The sequence below is a fragment of the Perissodus microlepis genome, chromosome 13 (assembly GCF_051167445.1).
Source record: "Perissodus microlepis isolate ML-2025 ecotype Zambia chromosome 13, ASM5116744v1, whole genome shotgun sequence".
In the NCBI taxonomy this organism is placed as follows: Eukaryota; Metazoa; Chordata; class Actinopteri; order Cichliformes; family Cichlidae; genus Perissodus; species Perissodus microlepis.
This window is the reverse complement of record NC_140473.1, coordinates 22,770,227-22,797,075: the sequence shown is the minus strand read 5'-3', so window position 1 is coordinate 22,797,075 and position 26,849 is coordinate 22,770,227. Positions and strand designations below refer to the sequence as shown.

Genomic DNA, 26,849 nt, shown 5'->3' with positions numbered 1-26,849 from the left:
CTTTTGAGCACCTCCAGAGCAGCTAAATTTTACATCTTGATATAATGCCTTTCTTGTTCATTCTTTTGCTGCAGCTGTTTGGCATTCACACTTTTCACAACACAGAAGAACCTTCGGATGTCTGTTTGATGTGGTGATAGCTGAATGTCCTGTATTACTCAATGTGATTAATCACATTTGAGTACGCAGCACATGTGTAAAGAGTCTGCCTTAACTTGGTATGGTTTGAGGAATAAAGGCATTTGCAAGTGTGTGAACTATAGAAGAACAGAAAGCTGTTGTTTTGACATTAGTTATTGAAAAATGGTTGTTGTTGTCCAGAGATAACATCTTTCCAGAATCATCTGGTCCTATATCTCACTCTGGTTTCTTTGGACAGTTGATGAATAAGACATGGGGAAAAAAAAGATAGAACAGATGTTAAAATACAGTTTGTGTTTTTCAGAATTTAAATCTACATTCTGCTCTTGCTGCTCTTCGCTCCCTTCTCTCTCAATCTGATTCTCCTTGGTCCTTGTTTTACATTATGTATCCCTTTCCTGACTTTCCCTTCTTAACTTCAGTTGAACATTCTTTGGCCCTGCAGAATCCTTTTCCTAGATTTTCAAAAACTGCCCATACTTAAATAGTGGTTCGTTCCAAAGTGTTAAAACTCTAGGATACATGTTGGTTCAGTATCAGTATTACACGTACTTTGGGATTTAGAGTTGTGGTCATAAGTTTACATACACACATCATGTCCGTAATTGTTACGGTAATTTTGGACTTTTAATTATTTTTTTGAGCCGTTCTTTTCCCAGCGTGAGGTGATTGGATAACATACATTTTTAGTGACTTTAAAAAGCAGGAATTAGGTGCTCAAGTTAGAATTTATTTTTGATATTTTCTAATCCACACAAAGTCAAATGTATACTTACGTCCCCACTAATATTTGGTTAAATGTCCCTTAGCAAGGTGCCTCTTGACCAGATGCTTTTGGTAGCCATCGGCAACCAAAAGGCATAACTGTGGCTGGATAATTTGCCACTCATCTTAACAGAATAGGTAGAGTTGATTTAAATTAGTTAGTTGTAATTTTTCAATTGGGTTTTTAACCCAATTGACTGTGTAACTGAGATACTTCACATTTATGTTACAGCAGTTTTATATCAGTACACTTATTTCTGCATGTTTTTTATTCTGTCATTCCTGCTGCATGGAAAATCATTCTATGCAGGATGAAGTCATTCTCCTGGTACAAATGGAAAAAAGTTGTAGGGGTGGGGAAATGGTATAGCTAGCCTGTTGGTTAATATACTAGTTGTCAACATTTATTGATCTAAAATGGATTAACATCCCTAATACCTGCTGTATTAGTAATATGTGTTTTTCCTTAATACTCCTTTAAGATATCTGGTTAATTGTGTCAAATTTGACAGGAGCATCTCTTGAAGAATGACAATGATTGCATGGCTGATTAAAGAATAACTGGCCTCAAGGAGTGATGGTTGTTTACTGTGAGGGTCTCACTCCCCTGCTGGTTGACCCACAGCTGACCCTGACTTGCTACTAAGACATACTCATTACTGTGACCACAAGGATGATGACAGTGATGTAGAATAGCTGTGTAGCATAAGAAACAGTAGGGGTCTTAGTGTTGGCTGTGTATGACCCCAAAGTAATTAGTTGACCTATTTTCTTGTATACTTAGCATGTTTGCATGAGCTTTTGTAGGCTGACGTGGTACCAAATTGGTGCCCAATGGTTTTTGCTTGACAGATGTGGGAAGGTTTTTAGGAATCCGTAGCTAGCCAAATCACAGTGGTGGAAAACAACCAGGAAGACAAAATAGTGGTTTCAGGGTATTTACAAAGTGAGTGACTCTCCCTGTGTTACCATTGCTATACCTTTAGTGGCCCTTGTTTTTCACCCTGCTTTTTTGTCATCTGCTGCTAGTTATGATGCCATTACCATTTTAAATAGAATCAGTAAAAGTTTGCCATTACCAGTATTTTAATATTTTTACTAGAATACCGTTAGAGGCATTAGGTTGGGCTGGCTTGTTTGGCTCTGTGTGTACCTCTGCAAACACATGTGTTGGTAATTAGACCTCCCCTCTCTTCTCTTTTCCTCCACTTTTTCTGCCAGCTTTGACTGTGCCGTAGTTCATTAAAGTCCCCGGCCTCATTTGCACCGTCTGCTTCCTGTCTCCCTGTGAGCCTTCATTGTGTCACCACCCCCACCCTTCACCACCCTGTCTTCTCTACTCGCCTGTCTCTCTTTCGCTCTCTGTCCTTCTGCCTCAGTGCTCAGATGGAATGACAGCCAGAAATGGCAGCCTGCAGGACATCCCTACTTGTATTTTGACTGTGTGTGTGTGTGTGTGTGCGTGTGTGTGTGCGCGCGCGCGCATGCAGTTTTCCTTGCCTTAGTCCTGTTTAAGTCTAACTTTCATCTTCTGCATCACCATAATGCTTTAGAAGTGTGGCCTTTTCCAAAGACGGTGAAAAAAGTGCACAGATTTGAGTCTTTGTCTGTAAGACTATGTCATTTTATGTCATTTTGGAGCTACAGATGTGAAAGCTTGTTTTATTCTGTGCAGCTGTAATAGTCATCCCTATTTGTTTCCCTGATAGCGCAGAAATGATGTACAATGGAGTGCACAGAGTAATTTCATTAGGCCACAAAAAGTACACAGTACCATTATTAACATATATGTAGTTCTTTCTGATTTTTTTAAAGGTACAGTGTGTAAATCTCACCATATTGGTAGATTTCAGATTGCAGTCAATTGAATTGTGTTTTCTTACCTCTCCCAATTCAAGTGTATAAACCTAGCTACAGTGGCTGATGTGGGACAAACAACTCTAGCTGGCACTGAAGCCTGTCACTTCGCTGTCTACCTCATGTCTATTTGTTTCTGGAACAGGCTGCAAAACTTTGTGAAAGGAGTCCAATAAGAGTCGATGAGTCAGTGAAGCTCGTGTCCAGGCTTTTCTGTTCGTAATCATGATGTTCTTGCCACTGTTCGCTGAACTTAGTGAAACAATGGATTAAACATTGTTTTACAGGGACACTTGGTGAATAACTATGTGAGAATGTTATCAAGCTGTTTATCAGAGGGAGAGTGTAATTTGCAAGACACTTGAGCCTTACATTAGCTGATGTTAGCTTATAACCAGCTGCTGCTGTTTAGCCTGCCTACTGTTAGTTTTTTTAAGAGATGGTAGTGTCGGATGTGTTATCTTCAGTGAATAAGTGACTGCAACAATATCCAAGATAGATAAGCATATTTATTCACATTTTCTAACTTTAGTACCAGAGATGAGACTTAAGGTGAGGAGGGGGAAATGAGGGAGGAAAGAGCATGTGTGGAGGGGGAGAAAGACAGAATGAAAAATTGATGATGTAAATATAGATGTCCAAATGTTAAATACTTATATATAGTTTGAACGACCTATTTGTGATCTTTAAATATAAAGTTACTTATAAGGTGTACAACATATGTGACCAGTATCCAGCCACATACATAAAATGCGATTATGCAGAACGGTAATGTCCGTCTTGTCCACATCACTTTGTTAGAAGATGTAATTACACACTAATCATTGTATTTCTATGAATACAACATTCTTTTTTTCTGATAAATAACCCCGAAAGCTACTTACTGTACCTTTTTATATGAAGGTGATAGGCACATATGCACATTGCACTACTCAGTTCTACACTTACTGAAAGTCTGTAAGTAAAAAATATAACTCATTTGTATATACTGCCTATTTAAATATAACGTTTCTATTTTTGCAAATTTACTTGTTTGTGTGCACAAACTTGGGCAAATAAAAATGATTCTGATTCTTTAATAATCACAACTTTAGCAAATTCAAAATGGAGAAATACTATCACAGCAATTAATCTTTTCATTATTTTATGCTTTCAGCTGTTTAATATTCTGTAATTCAATAGAGAAAAGCAACAAATTTTCACATTTGAGAGGCTGGAATGTGAAATTAACCAGTAGTGATTATTAAAATTGTTGCTGAATAAATATTTTGTTGATCGGTTAATTAATTTTTTCAGCACTGATTTGCTTTCAGAATTTTTTTTCATAATAAGCATATGACATAAATATTTTGGTGGGTTGATGCTATCATTGTGGCTGTACAAGGCTTTTTTTTTAACAAAGGTACATTGAACAAACTGCCTACAATGTGCATACTTGTGTCGGATTTCAACATACTCTCCATAATAATTCAGGCCTAGTTCTCTTAAATTTTGTTTTGTTGTTTCTTTTTTTATTTAATGAAAAAGATGGTGAGCGAACTTGGCTTCCAGTTGACCAGTTAAGCGGATAGTCTCTGTTATGTTAATTAATATTTTATTCAAATTATATAAAACCTTTTATATTCAAGAGACGATTGTGAGTTTTGACATAGTACAAAGACGTTTAAGGAGTATATACTAGCATAAAACTCAAGGTTATTGAAACAGGATTATCATAAGAAAAAATATATATTTAGATGTTAGCAGTGGAGGATTAAGTATGACAGCTTTTAAGGACTTCAGTGTTGCTTCCTGTATTTTTCTTTTCTTGTCTTTGCCATGTGAGAATTATATGACACAATCTGGTTCTTCATAGTCCTATAAGATTCACCACACAGTAACCTTGCATGATTAAGCTTGAACAATGCCTCTATGGATGACCAGTATCCTGCAGGAAATTATACAGCATGAGGTAATATTAAGCTGACAAGGTTTGTCTGTGGCGATGATGGCCCTCACTGAATGCACATTAGGTTACTTGCCATATAGCTGTGCCCGGATAATGTTAAGACCTCCTGCTGGACATCATTCTGGGACACATTAGAAGGAAGCTCCAAATATCTGAGTTGAGTAAATTATTTTCTAGGTTGTAGGTGACCTAAAGGTCTGTATAGATGTGAGTTTAGGTGTGTAGTATGTGCCAGAGTGCATCTGCTCTGATTGCCTGGGCATTGTCATTAACACCTGCTCTTTGCTAGCTCACTGCTCAGTATGTGTGCGTGTGTCTTTCTTTCTCCTACTTGCCTGGCTAGAGCAGCTTGACCTCAGCTGTCATTGTGCTTTAACACTGATAGAGCATGCAGGCTTTGTCAAAGCTCACAAAGGTGCACAACACGGGCCTGACAGATGCTCGAGTGGAAATGTTTGTGTGTTGGTGTGATGTAGCGTTGTGCTTGGTGATATGACACGACAGTGGTCTCTGTCACTTTCGTCAGGTGGTTTCCAGATTTTTGTGAGGGAATCTTATTGGTAGGAAAGACATGCACGAATGCACGCACGCACAGTGAATTGGACTGAGGTTTACAAATGACAAAAAGCTGAGAGGGTTCAGTGCAAAAATATTGTGCTTAAATTTGATCAGCAGGTCAGTTTTAAACACTTCCTGTTTTCACAGTGTTACGACTGAACTGTGATACATTTACCATTGCATTTCACTGTTTTGCATGTTTTGAGCTTTGAGCATGAAGGCTGACAAGTTGACAGTGTTTGGCTCTAATAGGTTGATGTTATTATATCAGAGGGCAAGAATATGTGGGGTAAGGTTAGGGAGATCTTTGGGCAACTGTGATGATACACACGCACTCTGACCACTGCTAAAGGCAAACAGAAACGACATCCAATTTCTTGACCACTTTCTCTGTCGCTCCTCAAGGCAATGGGATGACTGACCCTCTTATCCTTTTTCATAAACACACAATCAGATCCTGCGGGCCTACATGTCACAACTCCAACCACCAGTCCTGTTGCATTGAATAAATGACCTGATAAATTGCAGTGTGTTAAAATTAAATAGTTTTTTGTGTTGCTCTGTCTTAATAAAACTACTTTGGCTATATGGTGACTTTTGCTACAGTTTATTATAATTGAATCTCTTTTTTTGCCATTTCTGACTTGTCGTTGAGCTGTGGGTTTTGTCAAAGTTGTACTTTTAGTTGATAAAAGTATTATGCCGTTTCTCTTTCTCGTGCTAGTCATTATTTTTCCTTAAATGGTTCATTCTGTAGATGAGATCGACACAAGCACGGGAAGAGAAAGTCAAATAGCAGTGTCTAATAACAGCCTCTGTTTGCCCTGGCACACAGGCATGCTTACATTAAGTCCTTGACTGTCTTGCCCTCTGGCTCGCTCCTGTTGGGATGAGATCATTATTACTTGCTACTGATGGACCTGGAGGAGAGTGGTGGAGACTGTATTTATGACTGTATGTGGGTGCGGGTATGTGTATCCCCTGTCATGTCCTGTGTCCAGGCATGCTCCCAGGGCCAAGCTGAGAGAGTGATGAACATACAGTGGCAGGACAAGCGATGACTGAGTGACATCCAGGCACTCAGGCCCCATTGAAGGTTGGGTAGGAGGTGGTGCAGAGGGACAGATGGATTTAGAGGCATGGAAAGGCCTCAGCTTGGCTTTGGGGTGCATCTTCATATTAGAAGAGGAAAATAAACCCACGGGTAAACAAAGAGGTTATGTCTTTGCCTTACAATTCATAATGAATTGAGTCTGATGCAGAAAATGGTGGAAGTATTGAATAAACATTTCAGACAGAAGAAAATATAGCAGAACAAATTCTCTTTTAATACTTTGTGGACAGGTTGTGGCTCGTGGGGTTGAGATGTGGTTGCTTTAGCTAGTGGAAAACCTACAGGTCAGAAGAAAAACATTATCATTTGCATTTATCATGATTATTTAAGAAACGTCCTCACCTTCAGAGTTTCAACTTAAATACATTTTCTGTATATTTATTATTTGTTTAACCTTAAAAGGATGGGTTAAATAAATAGTTTAGTTAGTTGCAAAATGAATGTGTATTGTCTGTTATTATGTATAAAGTAAAAATGCATTCATGTATTGCAGATAGTAGACATTTCTTCTAATCAGTCACAGTGTTACCATACTTTTTTTAATGAAACAAAAAATGATTGAGATCTGAAAGAAGAATTAATTGAATTTGATATGAATTATGATGGCATGACTTATGTGTTAATAATAGTGGGATAGCTACTTTCTACTTTTTCCTTGAAACCTTTTGCCCGTCAAAGTGTAAAAGTCTAAAGGGCATGAAAAGCACTGTGACATCTGTGCCCACCTTCTGTGCTCTTCACAGCTTTTTCATTTGATCTCGTTTGCCCTTTCTTTTTGGCACAAAGCAGGAAGCTTTTTGTTGCTCTCTTTCTTTTCATCCTCACGGAGCTCTTGGAGATATTTTGCTCTTTCCATTACTGAAGTAAATGGCTTGTAAAAAAAACAAATAATTCAAGCAGTATTGTTTTTTGAAGAAGGTTTATTTGGACTTTTTTAGCTTAACATAGTCACAGATGGTTTGGGTTGGGTGGAGGACTTGGCATTTGCAGGTGGTGGACAGTAAATATCTGCCACTTTCATTCTGAGGAGCCACAGGCCTGTCGCTCCTCCCACCGTGCTCACTGGTGGCCAGCCTCGGTCCCTTCTTCCCCACGTTTCACCTTAGGGCTACACTGTTCCCTACAATAGTCTTGCGTGACAAAAATGTGTGATGAATGTGTGTGACATGCCATGTGTGTATTGCGTGTTTGCATGTGGTTGTGTATGCTTTCGTGTATGACACAAGTGCAGGCCTTTCCTGCTACCAGATTGACGTGAGTGTCTGTGAGGCTTTGCTCTTTTCAGACATGCCTCACACTGGCAGTTGGAGTTTATGTGTGTGTGCGTTCGGCTGCCTGCCTTCTAGCGCCTCGAAAGAGACTGACGGCCTCTGACACCTGCCATTTGGACGCTTTTCTCTGTGAAAAATGTCATTGTCTTCAGAACCGACGTGTGTGTGTGCGTGTGTGAGAGAGAGAGGGAGAGAGAGAGAGAGACAGAGCGCGATATGGCGCATCCCTCAATTTGTCTCCCTCAGGTCAAGCTTTGCAGCTGACTGAACAATGGAACGAAGCTGTTTGAGCAGCTGGGACAGAGAAACTTACTGTGTGTTTTTGTGTGTGTGTGTGTGCGTGCGCGTGCAAATTTATTTTTGGGTGACAACATCTGATGTTACAGCTCATTCTGAGGCAATAAAATGAGGCCAATCCAAGTATCTTGAACACAAACACAGTTGCTGGAATAGAAAACACGGTCCAGGTTAGACATATTTGGGCAACAAAGTTTGTGTTCTCTTTTCCTTACCATATTTAAATAAAGCAGTAAATAAGAAGGTTTCTACTTCAGCTTGACTGGGTATCATTAACACAGAAAGAAAGGTATTGGAGATCAGTACCCTTTGCTGCTTTCTTTTGCATATTAAGCAGCAGATTGCAGCCACCTACACTCGCCTTCTATATGGGATCTCTTTTAAGCAAGTGAAATGCTTGCTGAATTCAAGTGACTGACTTTTGGCAGTTATATCCCTCATCTTCATTCTAAAAAATATCTCTGCTTTGGATGTAGGTTTAGGTTAGTTGTCCAGCTGAATTACAAAATCAGTGATTTCAAAGTTCTTAATCTTTGCAGCACACAGAATGCTTTTTTAAATTCATCATTTCTCCCACTGAAAATTCTACATCCAGATAAACAGAATCAGTTTTGGGGGATTTATTCATCAGCATTTGGTCATATTATGTATTTTACACATATATATTGTATATATTCTTTACTAGGCATGTTTTACTTGATTTACTCTCTTAAGTGACTGCACCTGCTGGTAATTGACTGTGCGCGGACTGTCGGTGCTACAGCTCCTTTAAGTGTGAGAGGCAAAGCACTCCTGTCTACTGATTTTTGTCATTGATTCCTTTTATGAAAAAAACCATAAAATTGGTATAAAACGTTCCAAAATTGGCAACAATTATGTGAACTGAAGCATCTCAAGTGTAAGGGTATTTCCAAATTAAAAAGAGAAATATCAGACTGGTGAAATATAAAACCATAGGGCCTAAACAACAAACATCTAAATAGACAGATATTCAGTTACAGCATCCCTTTCTTCAAGTTGTTGAGTTGGGGCTTTGTGGCTAATAACAGTTCTGTTTTTTCTTGAGGAGTAGCAGGATGCAAGTCATAGTGTGTGTGTGTGTGTGTGTGTGTGTGTGTGTGTGTGTGTGTGTGTGTGTGTGGACCATTGAGTTTGTGACTTTCCCCCAGGAAAGGGCATGGCTAAAGGCAAGTCTATATTTATGTTTGTGTACAATTAAGAGAGCAAATGAACATGCGAGTGGAAGATATCCCTACAGGGCCAGAAATCATTGCTTCACACCAAGAGGCAACCACTGACTTTGTATACAAAAGAGAGAGAGTGAGTGAGTGTGTGTGTGTTATCTGTCCATTCATCCACCATCCAACCACAGATGACCTTCTGCTGGCTGCCAGGGCGATCCCCCCACTATGGCTGCAGTCATAGATGCTATGGCGATGAGGGCTCAGAGCTGTATCTATGACAGTGGTTACCCAGATGCCCCAGCAGCAGCCTTAATTAAGTCAGACGTGACAGGGGCTGGTGGCCTTGCTTTCTTCTCTCACCCTATTCTCAACTTTCATATGTCCTGTGTATGCTTCATTGTACCATCATTTTTTTTCACTCTGTCTACAGCATCTCTCTCTCTCTTGTTGTAATTATTCTTGAGAAACAAACGATGTAGGTGCTACACCTCATTGACCTGCCCACTCTGTTTTGGGGGCAGAGAGAGAGATCAGGGTTGGGAAATACACATTCATATGTATATAAATACATATATAATTATTTGGCCCTTTGCATTTGCTGTTGGAAAATTGAGATTTAGGTATAGTGAATGATTTTGTTCATATAAGCGAAATCTTCGGTCTTAATCTGCATTACCTACCATGTAAATTTGTGTCTCTGCAAGCCTGCATGTTTCTGCGCGAACCCATGTGTGTCAGGTTAATGACCAGCTTTGTTTTGACCTCCTTGAAGGTCATGTGCCATTGCTCGTTAGTAGTGTCACCATGGCGATATGTCAGCTGTCAGCGCAATGGATGGGAGGTTAACAAAAAGAACAGTGTAATGGAGAAAGGGCTGAATAAAGATATTGGGAAGGAGAAAGAAAAAGGGAGGGTGAACAGACAAGTTAATTTAAATGCGATTCTCATCAGACGGCCTCTGCCACTCCTCATTAATGAGATACTTATAATTGGCAAGGTTGTTGTAGCAAGGTCCAGGCCTCTGGGATAGTATATGTGCACGCATGTGTGTTTGTGTGTGTGAGCACACTATGGAAGACCTTAGTTTTGGACATAGGGGAGGGGACGACCCTCTTGTCATATTGGTTAGCCCTGAGGGAACTCCCCCTTCTTTCTTTCTCCAAGTCTCCCTCAAGAGAATAGGAGGACTAAACAATTTGGCAGTTTCATTTGTGTGTCACCAACATTAACACGGGTATCAGTGGCTTTGTTGTACCACCATCTTGCATGTGTGGTGATGGATGATAAGCAGCCTACTTTCGACTGAATGCATTAACAGGGAAATTGTATAATTCGTAGCATGTTAACCTTATATTGCCAGTAATTTAATTATAAGATATATATGAAATATAACAAGAATACTGGAATTGTCAAAGACCTTGACTTCAGTTGAGTCGTTAAAAGTTTATTTAATGGTTAATTATGTGAAATATTAAGGCAGACTGTTGGTTTTATTTTCTAACTTTATATATCCTATGCATAATTCTAATGATTTTCTTTCTGCAGCAACATGTAAATTGATTTTTTTTAATGTTACTTAAATTTATAGATAACTGGGCAGAATTATATTACTTAGGACTTAGTTGAAACTTGGTATGTCTGACATCATGACTCAGTCCTGACATGGCTTTGGAAAATGTGAATGAATGCAGCATTTTGAACTTTTAATTGTATTTTGATTACATTAACAGCTTTTCCTTTTGTTCCCTAGTGATATAGACCTACCCCTTTGACACTTATAATGCACAAAAGTAATTAAGTAATACATAAACTAATAAATGACAGAAAAGTTTATGTTTGTCACTTTATGTTATATAAATTTTACATTTTTTGTGAATGAACAAAAACTTTTAGATTTATAAATAAAGGACAGTCTGTAAAATTATTAATTTTTCTGTAATTTCACACATTTATCGTGTAGAAAAATGAAGCGTGCTGTTGAAATTGCACTTCTTTTTGCTATTGTGAGACATCTCAGGGATTAAATGTTTAGTTATGTGTCTTTACACTGACAGAAAGAGAAGTAGCATTTCTAGGCCTCACTTAAGATTAAAATAGGCTGTGTGTGGCTCACGAGGTTAAGTGAGTTTGACATCCCTGGTCTATAGTAATACTCTATAGAGGCTGGCAAACAGTGCACCAAAACTACCACTAGATGGCAGAGGTGCCACACGATTTGCTGTAAAGAGGTTCTGTATCTTACCACTGAGTCACACTTTCTTTTGTGAGAGTTCAGTGTGGAAAAGTGACCGTACTCTGAATCATATATGCAGAAAAATGTATGGTTGTGAATTTATAGTTGCCTAAAGTGCATACCATACAGTGGGAAAATTGACTCAATCACCTAACTGACTCGCTAACTTCTTCTGAACATGTTAAGTATTCATAGGTACATGAGGCAGTGACTCATACATGCATTTGGAGTGCAAGTTGTTTTTTACACCTGCTGCCAAGTGTCAGAATACTTAAAGGCATTTGAAAGACTGTAACTGAGATCTTAATGTTAAGGGTGCAGGACTACTAGTCATGATGCTATTTTGGCTTGTCATGGCTACAAAGGGGGTTACTAGAGTCAAATAAAGTAACTGTTTTAAGGACTTTTCAAGTACATTATTAAAGATGTAAGGCATGTTTAATTATGATGATCTCTCAAGTAGTAATAGCTGTTTTAATTAGTTTCCTCCTCCCTCTCCTTAACTCACAATTTTCTCCCTAATCAAACCCATCTTTCTCACCTCTTTTTTACCTTCCCCCCCACTGTCGAACCTGTATGTTTTCCCTTTTTCCTTTGTACATCTCTGCCAGTATCTTCCCAAAGCCATCCTTTACTTGTCTAACTCTTACTTTTCTTTCTTTCCCATATCTTCCCTAGTATAACCAATGAGGCAGGAGCATCCATCTACAGTGTGAGTCCCGAGGCAGTCCAAGAGATGCCAGACCTGGACCCTAACCTTAGGAGTGCAGGTACACCAAGCTGCAAAGCTTGATTGTTGTCAAGTAGCAAGTAGATTTTTCCTGGTTTAATGTGTTGTTTTTGTGGATAGTAATATGAATAAGGTTGGAAATTTGGTAAGTCAGGAATAGCTGTATGTCCACTGGTTTCAGCTTCAGTTTTATTTTCCACCTTTTTTTTTTTTTTTTTGCATAATGCTTTCACACGTCATTGAATTTCTGGCATTGCTTTTTGGTTCTCCTCTGTCGCCCTAACTTTGCTTTACCTCTCTGCCTCCCTTGCCAATTCTTCCTAACTCTCTGCACATACTACGTCATTGAAAACACAGTAGAATATAAAGGAATCACACTGAGTTTGGGAGAATAAATGTTTCCAGCAGACTTCCTCTATAAAAACCATAAATCAGCCAAGGCTGGATTATTCCTCACTAGTATCCTGTGGTCAGCAGCACAGAGCACTTGCAGAGAGCCATATTTATACCCATAACGAAAACCTCAAGAAATCTACTGAATTTATATTTGGATGCTAAGCCTCGACACCATGAATAACAGTGTGTGTCTGTTTTGCCTTTCGGGGGTATCTTTGCTATTGCCTTAGTCTAAATGAATGGCTGTGTAACACTGTATGCAGGGGGGTGTTTTGACTTATTACACTGATTATTGTGAGATTAGGGACACCTAGTGGTAATAGGTAATATTTTACCCATTCCCAGGGATTACTGTTTTTGTTCCACTTATTTCTGCTCCTCCCGTCTCCCCTCTGATCAGAGGACTGCTGTCACTAACTGGTTTCCAGTCACTCATTGCAGACATGCTGCATCTCTTTAAAAGTTGGCCTGTTGTAATCAAGTTTTTTCAGCTCATGATCTGATGGAGAGTAATGACGTTTGAGAGGAGTGCGAGCAGTTCATTTTCTTTCTCAGTTCATGCTCTGCAACAAAAACTGTGCAGCCGCATCATCAGTGTCTCACCAGAAGGCTGGATGTCTCCGTTTTCTCCTGAGTAATGTGTCTGGCCAGGGCCTTCGTCAGTTGTTGTGCTCTTCATTGCTTCCCATTTTTGTAGTACTGTATTTGGCTCATAAACTTTCAATAAGTGCTGGAGAGTTCTGCTGGACTCCATTTACAAATAACCTCCCTTCAGAGTGGGGGGGGTTAGAGACGGGTTAAATGGAAAGAGTATAGGAGAGTTTTGGTGGTGTACTGAGCAAGGCTAGGGTTGAAACTCCATCCCTGTCTAAATATTATCTCAGGCAGCAGGCTCCTGCCGCAGCCAGAGGAGAGAGAGGAGGACCATTGATTCCAGACATACTCCCTCTCTTACATCCTATTCTTCCCTTTGTCTGCCTTTTCCACCTCAAAGATCAGAATCTGATGCATCCCATGCAGCATACTACATACACAAAACGGTGGATAGGGCAGGAAAGGAAGGACAAATGAAGGGACAAACTGTTCCCTGAAATTGATCAATGGATGAGCAAATCGTTGGTCATAATTGTGTTGTGATGCCAAAGTTTGGGGAGTATAGCAGTTTTTTAAGTTCTATTTTTTAAGGAAACTCAAACTACTAAAAATATTTATGTATATATTGCTTTTTCTCTTTTTAAAAATTATATAAATGGAAAAGACATAACAGTGTACGGTAACGCCCAGAGCTGGCATCCCCTTTGTCTTGCCCATGGTTATGTAAGTACACAATTGATTGGTTGTGTTATTCTTCTCCGCTCGGTGTGTGCTCGTGGGGAAATGCCGTGTGTATGTGAATAAGATTATTGTCATTTTTCTCTTTGTCATTTAGAAAATCAGAAAAGACATGTGACCTAAGCCTTAAAGACTCTGTCATAAAACAAACCCAACGTTGGTTGAGGAGTATTGTGTATTTGTTTGTGTGCTACGTTTGACTGTTTTTGCCAGAGGGCACAGAAGTGGATAAATTGGTGTTTTTAAAGGTTCATGGCTCAAACGTCTATCAGCAAGCTAAATGACAGGTGCAGCAACTCCAGCTGAATGCCAGCTTTAATTATTATTAGTGGGGGTGGAGGAATGACAATTAGGTTTGGCCTGCCCTCAGGCCAACACAGTAATATGCAGACAATTAGCATATTGAGTAATTACGCATACTACTATGGATTTGCATATTCAATAACTGTGAGTCAAATACCAAGTTTATGAAAAACACAAACCACGGATTCCCATGAGACATAGAGGTATCTTATGTGTGTGTGTGTGTCTGTGTGTGTGTGATGGCAGTGTCGATTGGAAGACGTGTCCAAGATCCGCTGGCTGAGCTTGTGAAGATTGATCCCAAACACATAGGCATTGGAACATATCAGGTAAGTTAGCTTTTAGCTTTTTGATTGTCTGCTTTTGTCATTGAAGACAAATATTCCAAGTGTACAATAAGGCACTTATGTTTATTTTTATTTTTATGTTTCATATTTACTTTAGTTATCAAAGATGGTCTTTTTAGGAGAGTCCAGATCAAATATTTCATACCAACAATAATGTAATCATGCATTTGCATTTCTATCCTTTCATCCTCCAAAGCACAAGTTGCTTGTTACTAGAGTTTAGGTGCGACATTTATCTTTTAGGCAAAACCAAGAGAGCAGAAACGTAACTGAGTCCTAAAAAGAAAAAGCGATGAGAGGGATGAGGAAAAAAGGCAAAACAGGCAAGCAGGGATAAAGAAGATAAACTTGGCTGAGAGCTGTGTCAACAGATGATGCTAAGGATGACTAATTCAATTAATGGAGATCAGGCATGACGTATGTTTGGACATTTGTTTTTGCTTGTTTAATTGCCGTTCTCTGTCCGTTTGTGTGCACTGCCAACTCTTTTATACTCTTTCCAGTGTCTGTCTGTGTGTGTGTGCATGCATGTGTATGAAGCAGGAGTTGGCTCAGTGTTGGTTTTCTGCATTGCGAGTGGGTATGTAATTGTGCGAGAAAGGCAATCTGAGCATTATGTCAGTGAGCTTACTGTTAGCATCAGCTATGAATGCAGTATTGTTCTCCATGTAGTCTTGGAAGAAAAGGCTATGAGGAGATGGAAATAAGTAGAAAACGGAAAGGAACGAGGATGACACAGGCAAATACAATAAGGTCACAATAAACGACTGTCAGCTGTACATGATGGATCCAGTGTTAGATGCTATGTACTACAAAAAAAAAAAGTAATAATAAAGTTCTTTTTAAGGCTTTATTGGATATAGTTAAAGCAGGTAGAAGAGAGGGTGTAAACTGCAGAACATGTAGTGCTTTTTTGCAGCAGTTGTTTTTCAGTTATATTGTTAAATTGGTAGAATTCCTGTTCCTGATAAAGATGTGAGGACCATTTAATTATTGGGCAGTGATGAGAGAGAAGAGCTGATGTACTGTAAGGCTGAGTGAGTTTTCAGGTCTAGTGTTAAATTGGTGGAATTCCTCTTTGTAATAGAAATGTGAAGCCCATTTAATCACTGGGAAATGATGAGAGAGAAGAATTGATGCACCGTAGGACTCAGTTTATTTTGATTAACTTTTAATTTAATTTAATTTTAATTGCTAAAAAAGCAGATATTTTTGTCATTGATAAAAAAGAATTTTTGCTTTTGGCTTAGTAAAAAGGAGACTGAAGTTGTTATCAGTTGGTTTTTCATTCATCAACTAACAGATGAGGTGCTGTTTATCTGCTGAGAGGAGGTTTCTGCTCACTAAGTCAGTATTATACAGGGTAAATTGTAACTAAGTAATATACTGATATCTTTTATCAAGGTTATTTCAAGAGCTGTCATTTAAGGAGCGTAAGAAGCATTTTCATGTGTTGCTTTGGCTAATATTTCAGTGTTAAGAAAAAGAATTCACCAGTGGAAGAAGAGAAGGGAGGGAGGGGGGTTAAAAAGAACAGCAGAGGGTGACAAAAGTCAAAGTAAAGGAATGATGGGAAAAATTTAACATTTGAAAGTAAAAGGAGGAGGTCATATTGTTCAAATGATTGTGTGCATGGCTGTGTGTGTTAGGTCACAGGCCCGTGTCTCTCATCACGTCCTGATCTTGACTCTCTAGGGTGCTCAGGGTTCTGCACCTCCCGCTCTCAGATCATGTGACTAGGTCAACAAATGCTAATCTTACCGAGTAAATAAACTCTGGGTGCTGACAGATATGAGATGGGACATCATCTTGACCTGCGTATGAGCTCACGCAAAGCATACACACTTTCCTCCCCATCCTTTTTCAGAGTCAGTATGTAATGTGTGTGCATACATTTGCATTGGTGTATACGTGAATGTATATATGTGAGAATAGGGCAGTCATGCATGCGTTTGTTTTCTAGCAAGTTCTTTTATATGGCCTTTTGAGCTTTCGGAAAGTTTATTGCCATTAGACCCAAAAAGCATAAGGGTAGATGTAACTCTAGACAGCTGGCACAGCATGCGCTCGCTTTCTCTCTCCCTGCTGACCCAGTGAGTGACAGCTCTGAGGGAAAGGCGGAAATGAGCTGAGGGCTAAAGAAGTGAGGCCCATTAAAATCAGATTGGACGCAAGTATTGGGGTGGGAACGCTGTTTTCACTGTGGATCCGCTGGCTGACAGTTTTCCTTTTTTTTTTTTTGAATGCTGAAAAGCCAGAAACATGTCAGAATGAGGAGCCAGTGTCATTAGCTTTAACAGAACACTGACATTTAAAAGACTACTTACACATCGGCACAGTACAGAAAAATAAGTGTGTAAACATTGCTGGAGTCTTCTGTTCTTTAATAATTAGACACTAACTTTCCTTTGAACCAGACCTCCATCTGTCAGTTACCTTTTTATGTAGCTATGGTCTGTTGACAGCTGGGAAATCCCCAGGGATGTGAAATGAACTACTGGAAAATACACACACACAGACGCACACTGCTGTGTAAGAAAACATTACCCGCCAGCCGGATATTAAAGAAACTGTCATTCTTCCCCTCACCTTTGTTGATTGTTTTTCTCTTCCAATTCTAACTTTTTGTAAAACTCTTCACACTCCTGAACTAATGCCCTTCATCTGCCTTCCTTTAATTTCATGTTTTCTTTCAAATACTACAACGTGTTAGGAGTGGGTAATACAACCTCAAAATTATAGTGCAATATTTCAAGGAAATCTGAGATAATGATATTTATAAGGATGTAGAAAAAAAAATACTGATCGCAGCTTCTAGGCAGCATTTATAAGTGTGAACAAACTCAAGGGCATTTTCTGTACGTCTTTTCTATTGAGCCACTGTCATTGATGCCATCGAAAGTGTGAATCTGTTGCCACAAGGTGCCGCCAGCAGCATTATAGTGCAATACTAGTGACACAGCATTGTATATAGTGACACAGCATAAGTCAAATGTAAGCACAAAAGTAACCTAGGAAGTGTTTTCCCTGGAACTTTTAACAGTAACGTAACTGTTTAATACTTTTGTACAACAATAAGTAAAGTAACTTAATCCTGTACCTCTTCATGAGCCTGCACAATATTGTCACATATTAAAACTGAAACTGAAAACCCCTTGACCCCTTGTGAACAAGCACTTTGGTGACACTGGGAAAGAAGAACTTCCTTTTAACAGGAAGAAACCTCCAGCAGAACCAGGCTCACGGAGGGGCAGGCATCTGCCGCGACCAGTTGGGGGTGAGTGGCAGATGGCTTGGATTACCATCCAACGTTTGCTGATTCTGCCAGATTATGGAGTGCAGCTAGCAAGTGCTCCAGCAATGCTTCGATGAGCAATTTGTTTAACTCTGGGTCACACACCACAAGTATGAGTACTGTCTTCATAGCCTGGTTGTACTCAGTGCTCCCTTTTTAGGTCCAAAATCGCCATTGAAGGCTAACAGACAGCTCGTGCTCTCAGACATGTTTGAGTGGCTTCGGCTGAGGTGGTTGAGCAGGTTGTGAATGGGTGAAGGGCTTAAAAGTACTCAAAGACATTTTGTGTGAATATATATATATTCCATCACATAAAACTGGCTTTATCATGGATGGTATGATATGCCACTGCCATATAACATGTACTGAGTATAGACTGTAAATGGCAGAGAATAACATCTCATGTAGCTGAAGGAATCTAAAGTTTGTGTTCTTTTGGGAACATTTGCACTGACTTTCAGATTTTCTTGACTGAATATGAGGTTTTAGCCTGCATGCTGTGCTAGTGATGTCACTCTCACACCAAAGCCTGTTTTCCCATAGTGATATGTGTGTGCGTAGAAAGAAAGTGTCTGTGACTCCTTTGGCATGTTTTTCACCCTTGAATGGTAGTGCCTATGGGGCAGACAGGAGCAGGCAGAGCACAGGAGAAGAAGAAGAGTAAGAAATGAAGGCTTGACAGTGATTGATAGTTCCTGCCTAGTCGCTTTGGAGCGTGGGAAAAAAAAAGCAAGCTCTTTAAGACTTGGCAGAAGGTGCCAAAAACATTAGTAGATACTATTTTAATGATTTCCTTTAGATTTGTTCAAGCATGTTTTTGAGTGTCTGTGTTAAATGAATAAACCTTGCATCTTTGTTTGTATGATGGATTTACAGAGGCTTGTGCCAAATATCTTCTTATTCTGCAATAAATAATACATATCTGGCTGCCAGGCTACTTATTTTAAGGTTGTACAATTTACTTTCCCTTGTTTAAATTTCTTGGTAAGTGCTTTTTAATTGCTACCTTTTTATATCAAAATTAGTTTATATAGTAGGATATTCAAGGGAAAAACAGCACACAAACCTCATAGTTAACAAGAGCAAACAGCAGAATTGTCAAATAAGAAATAAACTATTTGAAAGAGAGGAGGAAAGGTGCATTTTTTGGTTCTTAAAATGATGATTTAAATCAACCGTGTCCTTAATTTTTCATCTATATTAAACAAAATGCAAACATTGCCTCTAATCTTTTTGTTAATGGAACATTTGAATAGAGTATTTTTTTCAAACTCTTAAACATGATATTTTCCAAGTGAAAACCTAAATAGATGAGACTTCCTGTGCCTCTCTTGAAGCGCTTTCTGTTCTAGTTTTCTCATGTTCTGTTTTGCACTCCCTCGGGTAATGTGTGACCGTGCATGTGTTTGTGCACACGAGTATGTGCTTGGTTAGGTCGTTAAATGCCAGTCATTAATCAGCACCCGAAAGTGATATGATGGCAAGGACATGTTTTTATGATGTTCTATCACCTTTCACAAAGACCTGATAGCTATTACTCAACTTCCTGAGCTTCCATAATGATCACTCTTGTGTGTGCATGCACACTCCCACGCTTTAACTACTTTAACTGTATGCACTACTTGCCTAACCTGTAACCTAACCTTAAAATTCATCTTAAAAATGGTTATTAAAATTTATTTTTATATTGAAGACTTGCTTTTTTGTCCCTTCAAGAAAGACAAGTTTGATAATATGCCTGTAGAGAAGAGTCACTGATTAGTCTGCATATTGTCTTAGACCTTCATAAAGTAATTGTTGTGACCACATTTAGGGGCCTGAAACATTAGTAATGCAGGCGTCCACAAACACAAGCATACTCAGCCAAGGCTCCATATGTAGAATACATATACAGGTCTCAGAGGCCTTAAAAAGTGCTGTCAGTCAAGATCATGACCTTCAGATAGCCTTGTTTATTTGTACATAGTTCACTTATTATGTGAAACTGAATGACGTCACTCAGCAGTTTCACTCCATTATCTCTATCTGTCGTCAAAATTGGTTTTCCCAACTTCACTTTGGTGCCAAGTACATTGTGGATTGTTGACAACTGGGAGGAGATCTGTGAAGGGGTGGGGGTTGAGTTTGGTGATGCAGGATTTAGAATCATGGCTGCTGCTGACCCTGCTAACCCTACCTTAGTTGTTGCTCTGGTTGATTTAAATAAACAGTTTTAACTTATCAACCTCTGGTAGATGTGACAACATTCACTGACTTGTGGCTTCCCACATTACAAGAATTAATACATGAGTATAAACCTTTGTGTCTCAGTTTGAATACAACACTTGGAACCCAACAGACATTTGATCTTAATTATTGAGTTCCTGTTTCTCTTTATTCTTTATTCTTCTACCTTATTATTCTAGTTGCTCAGACCTTTGCTGGTTAACTACTCCCTCTGTTCTGCTCCTTCTGCTAATTCCTGCTATATCTTTTGGTGCTCATAGCTTTTATACTTTTTGAGATATTAAGCTTTTTATGCCATTTTTTGGCCCATTTTGCTGAATGGGACCACATTATCAGTGTGATCACCACTTTTGCCTGCTGGGCTGAGCCATGTTTTAGCTCAGTCAGATGAGCCTCCGTTCTCAGAGCGGGAGGGCCGGGTTCAAATCCCGCTTATGGCAATATTTTTTTCAGTTAACAGTTCAACTTTTTTTTACTCTTTTCAACACAAATTTCAGCTTCTTCACCACTTTTCAGCAGAATTTTCATTCTCTTTTGCTCTTTTCAGTAGAATTTTAGGTTTTTCACCTCTTTTGAGCACAAATTTCAGCTTCTTCACCACTTTTCAGCAGAATTTTCATTCTCTTTTGCTCTTTTCAGTAGAATTTTAGGTTTTTCACCTCTTTTGAGCACAAATTTCAGCTTCTTCACCACTTTTCAGCAGAATTTTCATTCTCTTTTGCTCTTTTCAGTAGAATTTTAGGTTTTTCACCTCTTTTGAGCACAAATTTCAGTTTCTTCAGCTCTTTTTAGCAGAATTTTCAGCCTCTTCTGCTCTTTTCAGCACAATTTTTCAGGTTCTTTGTCTCTTTTTGCTGAACATTCAGCTTCTTCACCTCCTTTCAGCACAATTCAGCTTCTTCTTCATAGTGCACATTTTTCCTCTCATCTCATCATTGAGACCGAAAGTGGTTTGGCTCAGTGGGATGATCAGCTGCCGTGAGATCTGGTGGCGAAGGTTCAAATCCTGCCTGTGGCAGTTGCCGCACATGTTCCCCCGCTTGTATGCACTCTGCTTTCTTGACACTCTTCACTGTACCCTTTCAAATACAGTCATTTTCAGCAAGCACTTCAGCTTCTACAACTCTCTTCAGCTGATAGTTTTGCTTCTTCTGCTGTTTTCAGCAGATTCCACTACACAGCATTCACACTGCCTTTTCGCAGGAAATGCAACTTTTTCTAGTCTCACAGTTAACCTTCTGTCATTTACATCCCTCAGGCTCTTCTTCATTCATATAAACGATCAGCCTGCTGTCCAAAGACATTCATTCATTACTGTCAGTCCCCTTTCCCTCTCTGGTTTACTCACCTTCTGGTTCACTGCAATTTTATAAATGTCGAAATGACAAGGTATTCTAGGTTTCATCAGTAAAGTACCTCTCAAAAAAACATTTTTTTTGGTCTCTTTTGTAGTTTTCACCACTGTGCTTCTCTCACTATCTCTGATTGACATGCGGTAACTCAACAGTGTTTAAGTACTTGAGGTGCAGACAGAAGCACTTTGTTCCTTTGTATTGGTTGGCTGGCTTTGGCTGGTTTCAGACCAATCCAAACATAACCTTCGCACATAGGGATCCACTCCATTGGTTCTGTATGAAATTGAGGTTTGGGTGCTGGGAGTTGGGACGAAGGAATGAGGGAGTGGAGGTGATTTTCAAAGAGATAGTAGCATATATAGCTTTGTCTGACAAACCATCTCTATCTCTGTGCTTCCACATCACCTTACAGCTCTAATCTAAATACTACGAAGAACATTTAGCAATGATCTAGATGGCTTAGATGGAAAATCTGCATTAAGTTGCGTATGTGATTTCTAATGTTCTTTAGTTAGTGTGTACCTCGAGGTGAGTTGAATATAAAATGAAAATAGAAGAACACTAGGTCAGTGCATCCCTCTAAAACTAGAATTTGCAGCTTAAAAATAGTGATCGTGCCATTTTATTTGACTCGTCTATTGCATAATCAGATAGAAAACATACCTCACAAAGTGTGACACGTGGATTGATAGATAAAAAGATACAGCATGACATGCTTCACTGGTGCTGTTAGCGCCACTGTAAACTGTGACACAGAGCCATGCGGGCCTCTGCTGCCTGGGTGTTAAAGCGGAAACACACGGACTTCTCGTTACTTTCTTCCTTACGACATATTTGCATATCCTTTTCTGTGTAGCAGTCCCTTATTTGTTATGCAAATATCTATTATTATTGAGCAGTGTCACAATGTTTCAAGTGTAAATGTGATTATTATGATTATTGTTTACTTTTGGGAACTTACTATAAATACTTATTAAGCTACATTTTTAGTGTTCCCATCCCTAACCAAGCAGTACCTAAAGTGTTCTAGTGTTTCTCACGCCTGTATAAGGTTTCAGCAAGAATCTAAGAACACATTCAGTGGATTTTTCCTGCAGGTTACAACTCACACTACCTTACGCACCTCCAACTTTCTCACGTGAGAAAATTCTTTTCTGGTGTGACAGGTGATTTCCTCCTCCTTGTCTTCTCTTTCTCGTGTGAGCTTCTGCTTCTAGAGCCACTCAGCAGAAATCATAAACCATTCGTAGTTTTATTTGTTCCTGTTTGGAATTTTGTTTTATTATTGTCTCCAAAATGCCTCTGGTTATGCTCACAAAGAACAGATTGTAGATGCTGTTTTTCTCCAGTACTACTTTGTCTTTTCACTGTATGTCATTCTTTGTCATCCTCTGTCTGCTGAGCAAAGCTACATCCATTGTAGGCTAAGTGCTAACTTTTGCTGATGTCACAGTAATTTAGAAAATATAGCAAATGTAGCAGTCTCTTACTTATTTAAAGTTAAAAGTTAACATGTAAGCATCATGTTAACCAGCTTAAGATAACAAGATAGAAATATTGTTGTAATTATATAGCATAGAAATGTGTGATAAGTATTAGAGGTTCTGTGCTGAAATTACATATTGTAGTTCACAACGGCCAAGCAAAAACTTAGGAGCCCCATGTGTTCTCTGTCTGCCGCGCTCTCCCTCCTCTATCCTCATCTGTCCTCCTATCCTGTTATTGCTGACAGAGGGTGTGTTTGCTAGCTGCTCTTGTTGTTATCTGTTTACAAGTCAGTGTTTGTTAAAAGCTTGATCATGTTACAGGACAGCCCATGCTAGTCTCAGTCATGTTCATGCACATGACAGACATACACATGCACACAAACACATTCAAAGACCAACAGTAGTCTAGTTTAGAGTGTCAGCTAATCCTCAAGCAGTCGCTGAGACATCAGTCTGTAGCTGAACTCCTGGATTTTAACCTTGTGCCACAACACAGGGCTTCGTGTTTCTCACTGCTAGACCTTATATTTCTTTAAGATTATTTGGTTGTGTATTTAAATAGTTTGTTGACAATAATTTTCTTTCCTTTCCTTTCTTGCTGTCAACCTTTCTTATTTAAAAAAAAAACAGGCTCCACTCCTTTTGAAAAATATTTCCTGTTTAATGTTTGATTGGCTGGTCGATGAGAAATGTGAAAGTTTCATTTGGAGGTACGTTTATAGACTGAGAGCTACAATGACAAGAACACTGTATTACTGGGAAAAATCACAGAAAGGCCTAACGAAACATTTTCCTTTCACTTCTGTACTTCTCCTTCCAATCAGTTTTTTCACTCCCTTTTTTGTTTAAAATTTGCCTCATATTTGCTGTATTGCTGTCAGCACAAGATCAAGTAGCAGTATGTGGTGAAAATGGAATATAATATTTGGGAATTAACCTGAACTAGAGATGGCACGATACCACTTTTTTATGTCCGATACCGATACCAATATCATAAATTTGGATATCTGCCGATACCGATATGAATCCGATATAGTGTTTTTTAATCAACAAAACTGTTTTTTTAAATATCTTGCTGCATTTTGTATAAGTTCATACTCAAGTTTAAAACAACAACTACACTAAAGCTATTCTGTTATACCTGTATGCAAAAAAAAATATTTCATAGTTCAGCAATACTGATCAATCTAATAAACTTAAACCTACTCCATCCTCCCTATTCTGGTATTTTAAAGAGTACTTAGCGTAAATATTAAGCAACCTAACTAATAGGGTTCCAACTGCCAGCAACAACAAAAATAAATAAATAAAAAATAGGGAACCACCCCTCACGCTCCACCTCATGATGCTTAATCGACGTAATCAACCTTAATTTGATGCAGTGTGAAAAAAAATGCACAGAAATCAATTATTTTTCAAGAAATATTAAATAGATTCAACATCTTTCTTCAACAAAATTGCAGACTGCACAGATGGTACCTTCCCAAAGGAAAAAGTACTATAGCTTACTAGGGTATATATATTAGACTTAATAGTTACTATATACAGTAATGGACTTCTATTCATTTTACATCAAATTAAAACTTTGGGTGTCAGATAATTATTTATTAAAAGCTAGACATTTTAAATGAGAATAAGAAAGAAAAGTATGTCTTTGTGCCCCCTTTTCCCTGTTAATGCCCTATCGGCCCCCCTGGCTAAACTTTGCTAGATCCGCCCCTGCACAGTTACCAGCGTCAGCTATGTAGAAAAAGATCCTGGTGTAGAAAGTAATATTAAATAAATTCTAACAACAGCTTATCAAGCTTAAACGAGCTGCTGTTGTTTATCCACTGGTTTCCTCTTTCTGGTGCAAAGTGGGCCAAAAACAAACAAGAGAGACGGACTCGAGACAGAAAAGCCGATCAGCTGATCATTAAGCAGTTTCATGATTGAAGTAGCAGCAAGAAGAGGCAGTCGCTCCATATATCGTTTGTTAAGCTTAACGCAGGAATGCTTTACAAACATTCAGAGATGGACTTACACACTTGCTTTACTTCTCTCGGGGATAACTTTGTCGGAGATGAAATGCCGGGTTGCTCGCGAAGCTCCAAATGCTATCCAGACCACCAACAGGTCCCGCATGCCACAGCCGCTCTATCACGTGATGCATACTGCTCCGACGTGCTAACGTTCTGAGGCGAGTTACGGCGTGTTGCAAGTTTTGTGAGGTGCTTTCGTGATATTTAATGGATCGGATTACATTTTTTATTTTTCTCCGATATCCGATCCAGTAATTTAGGTCAGTATCGGACCGATACCGATACGTAATATCGGATCGGTCCATCTCTAACCTGAACACGCTCAAGTAAAGTCTGTTAAAATCTTCCATTAAAATATTTGGATAAACAGATTTGGATGGGAAAAAAGAAAGAACAGCTACATGCAGCTGTGTTAGCCTTAGAATAAATCCAGATTTTGTACTACTTTTTTAGTGTTCATCTGTCCCAAAGAGGTTTGAAAAATCCTAAGAATTCCTGTATTTGCTCTCACACACAGATAAAAGCAGTGATTTAAAGTTGTTTTCTTTGCTTAACCAGTTTTTGCCATGTGTACTTTAAAAATTCCCTGGTTTTGTTAATGTTTCTTTTTTCTCTTAGCATGACGTGTCAGCTGGAGCTTTGAAGACAGCATTGGATGGCGTGGTGCAGGAGTGTGTGAGCTTTGTTGGTGTGGACATTAACATCTGCTCTGAGATACTGATGAGGTAGAGTACCCAAAATGACATATCGCATAATTTCTAAAAATCAATTCAGTTTTATTTATATAGCTACAAACCACAACAGCACTTACCTCAATGTGCTTTAAATTGTAAGGTAGAGACGCTCCAATAACACAGAGAGAACCCCAATAATGAAACAACAAGTATGCACTTGGCGACAGCCTGCTTTAGCCCGCCTTAACTATTCCAAAACCAGTTTCTCCTGTTGGAACACCCAACTGTGTCCAAGTTTTAACCATCTACCTGTTGATTTGGGGCCAACTGTTTATTTGAGCTGTTGATAAATTGAAGGAAGAATTTCAGAGTAGTCCTCCTTGATTATTCCATATACTGTGCAATATACCATTACCACAGGCAGTAAAACAGCCTGAGCTCATGATGCTGTCACCACCATGCTTGACAGCTGGTACAAAGGTGTTAATTTTGGAGCAGGGCTTCTTTCTTGGTCAGGATCATCTTGTGAAGTTAGGACATTGTAGAAAAAAATGTAAGTGAATGCATGTACACATTTGAACCTGTATGTATGCTTTTGAGCCTGTGTTGATTAAAGAAAATCCAAATTAAATTCAAACCTCTGCACCCAATTCGTAGTGGAAACAAAAGTTGTAGTATGATGGGATTTTATATGATTTGATTGACAAGTCATTAGCCAATAATCTTGCAGTGCCCCTCAGTTTCACCGTGTACAGTTTCTAAACACTAAAATGGGGATTATACTCAGTTTAGACTGAACTGTGGGACTCACATTGCCTGTGTCCGTCTTTTACACACAGTTTATGTTTGCAAGATTCTTTGCCTATGTTGTCACGGAAGAGGGTTCTTACTGAGCGTGGCTGTAGACTCAGACTAGGGATGCATTAAAACAGCTCGTTTGGGACCAGTGAGCTGTCTTGTTAATGTTAGACGATAATTAAGAATCAAAACATCAAACATACCTAAAAACATTTAATACATGTCCTCACAAGCAAGTGCATGTTTGCACTCAACCACTGTGTGCTGCACAAATACATGCAGACAGAGACAAAATTCTGAAAACGAGATGAAGACGGGCTCAGACCTCTGGCATACTTTCCCTTAGCAGTCACAACATGGCAAGGCTTCATTCACACTCATGCACAGGCCATTGCATGATCTACGCACACAAACACACAGATGGCCTGCCAGTTTTCTGTTTAGACTAATGCTTCACACCTTGGCCCACTTACTGGGCTGACTGGAATTAACAAAGAGGATTAGGAACAGTGGACAC

General features: G+C 39.0%; 1 protein-coding gene across 2 annotated transcripts in view; it reads left to right on the top strand.

Annotated features, from left to right (window-relative positions):
- srbd1 (S1 RNA binding domain 1) overlaps positions 1 to 26,849 on the top strand; it is a 53,111-nt gene that overhangs the window by 17,953 nt on the left and 8,309 nt on the right. For both annotated transcript variants that reach the window (XM_084948315.1, XM_084948316.1), the window contains 3 exons: positions 12,047 to 12,138; positions 14,376 to 14,458; positions 25,479 to 25,585. In XM_084948315.1, coding sequence (XP_084804441.1) covers positions 12,047 to 12,138; positions 14,376 to 14,458; positions 25,479 to 25,585 — 282 coding nt within the window. The remainder of the gene's footprint in view (positions 1 to 12,046; positions 12,139 to 14,375; positions 14,459 to 25,478; positions 25,586 to 26,849) is intronic.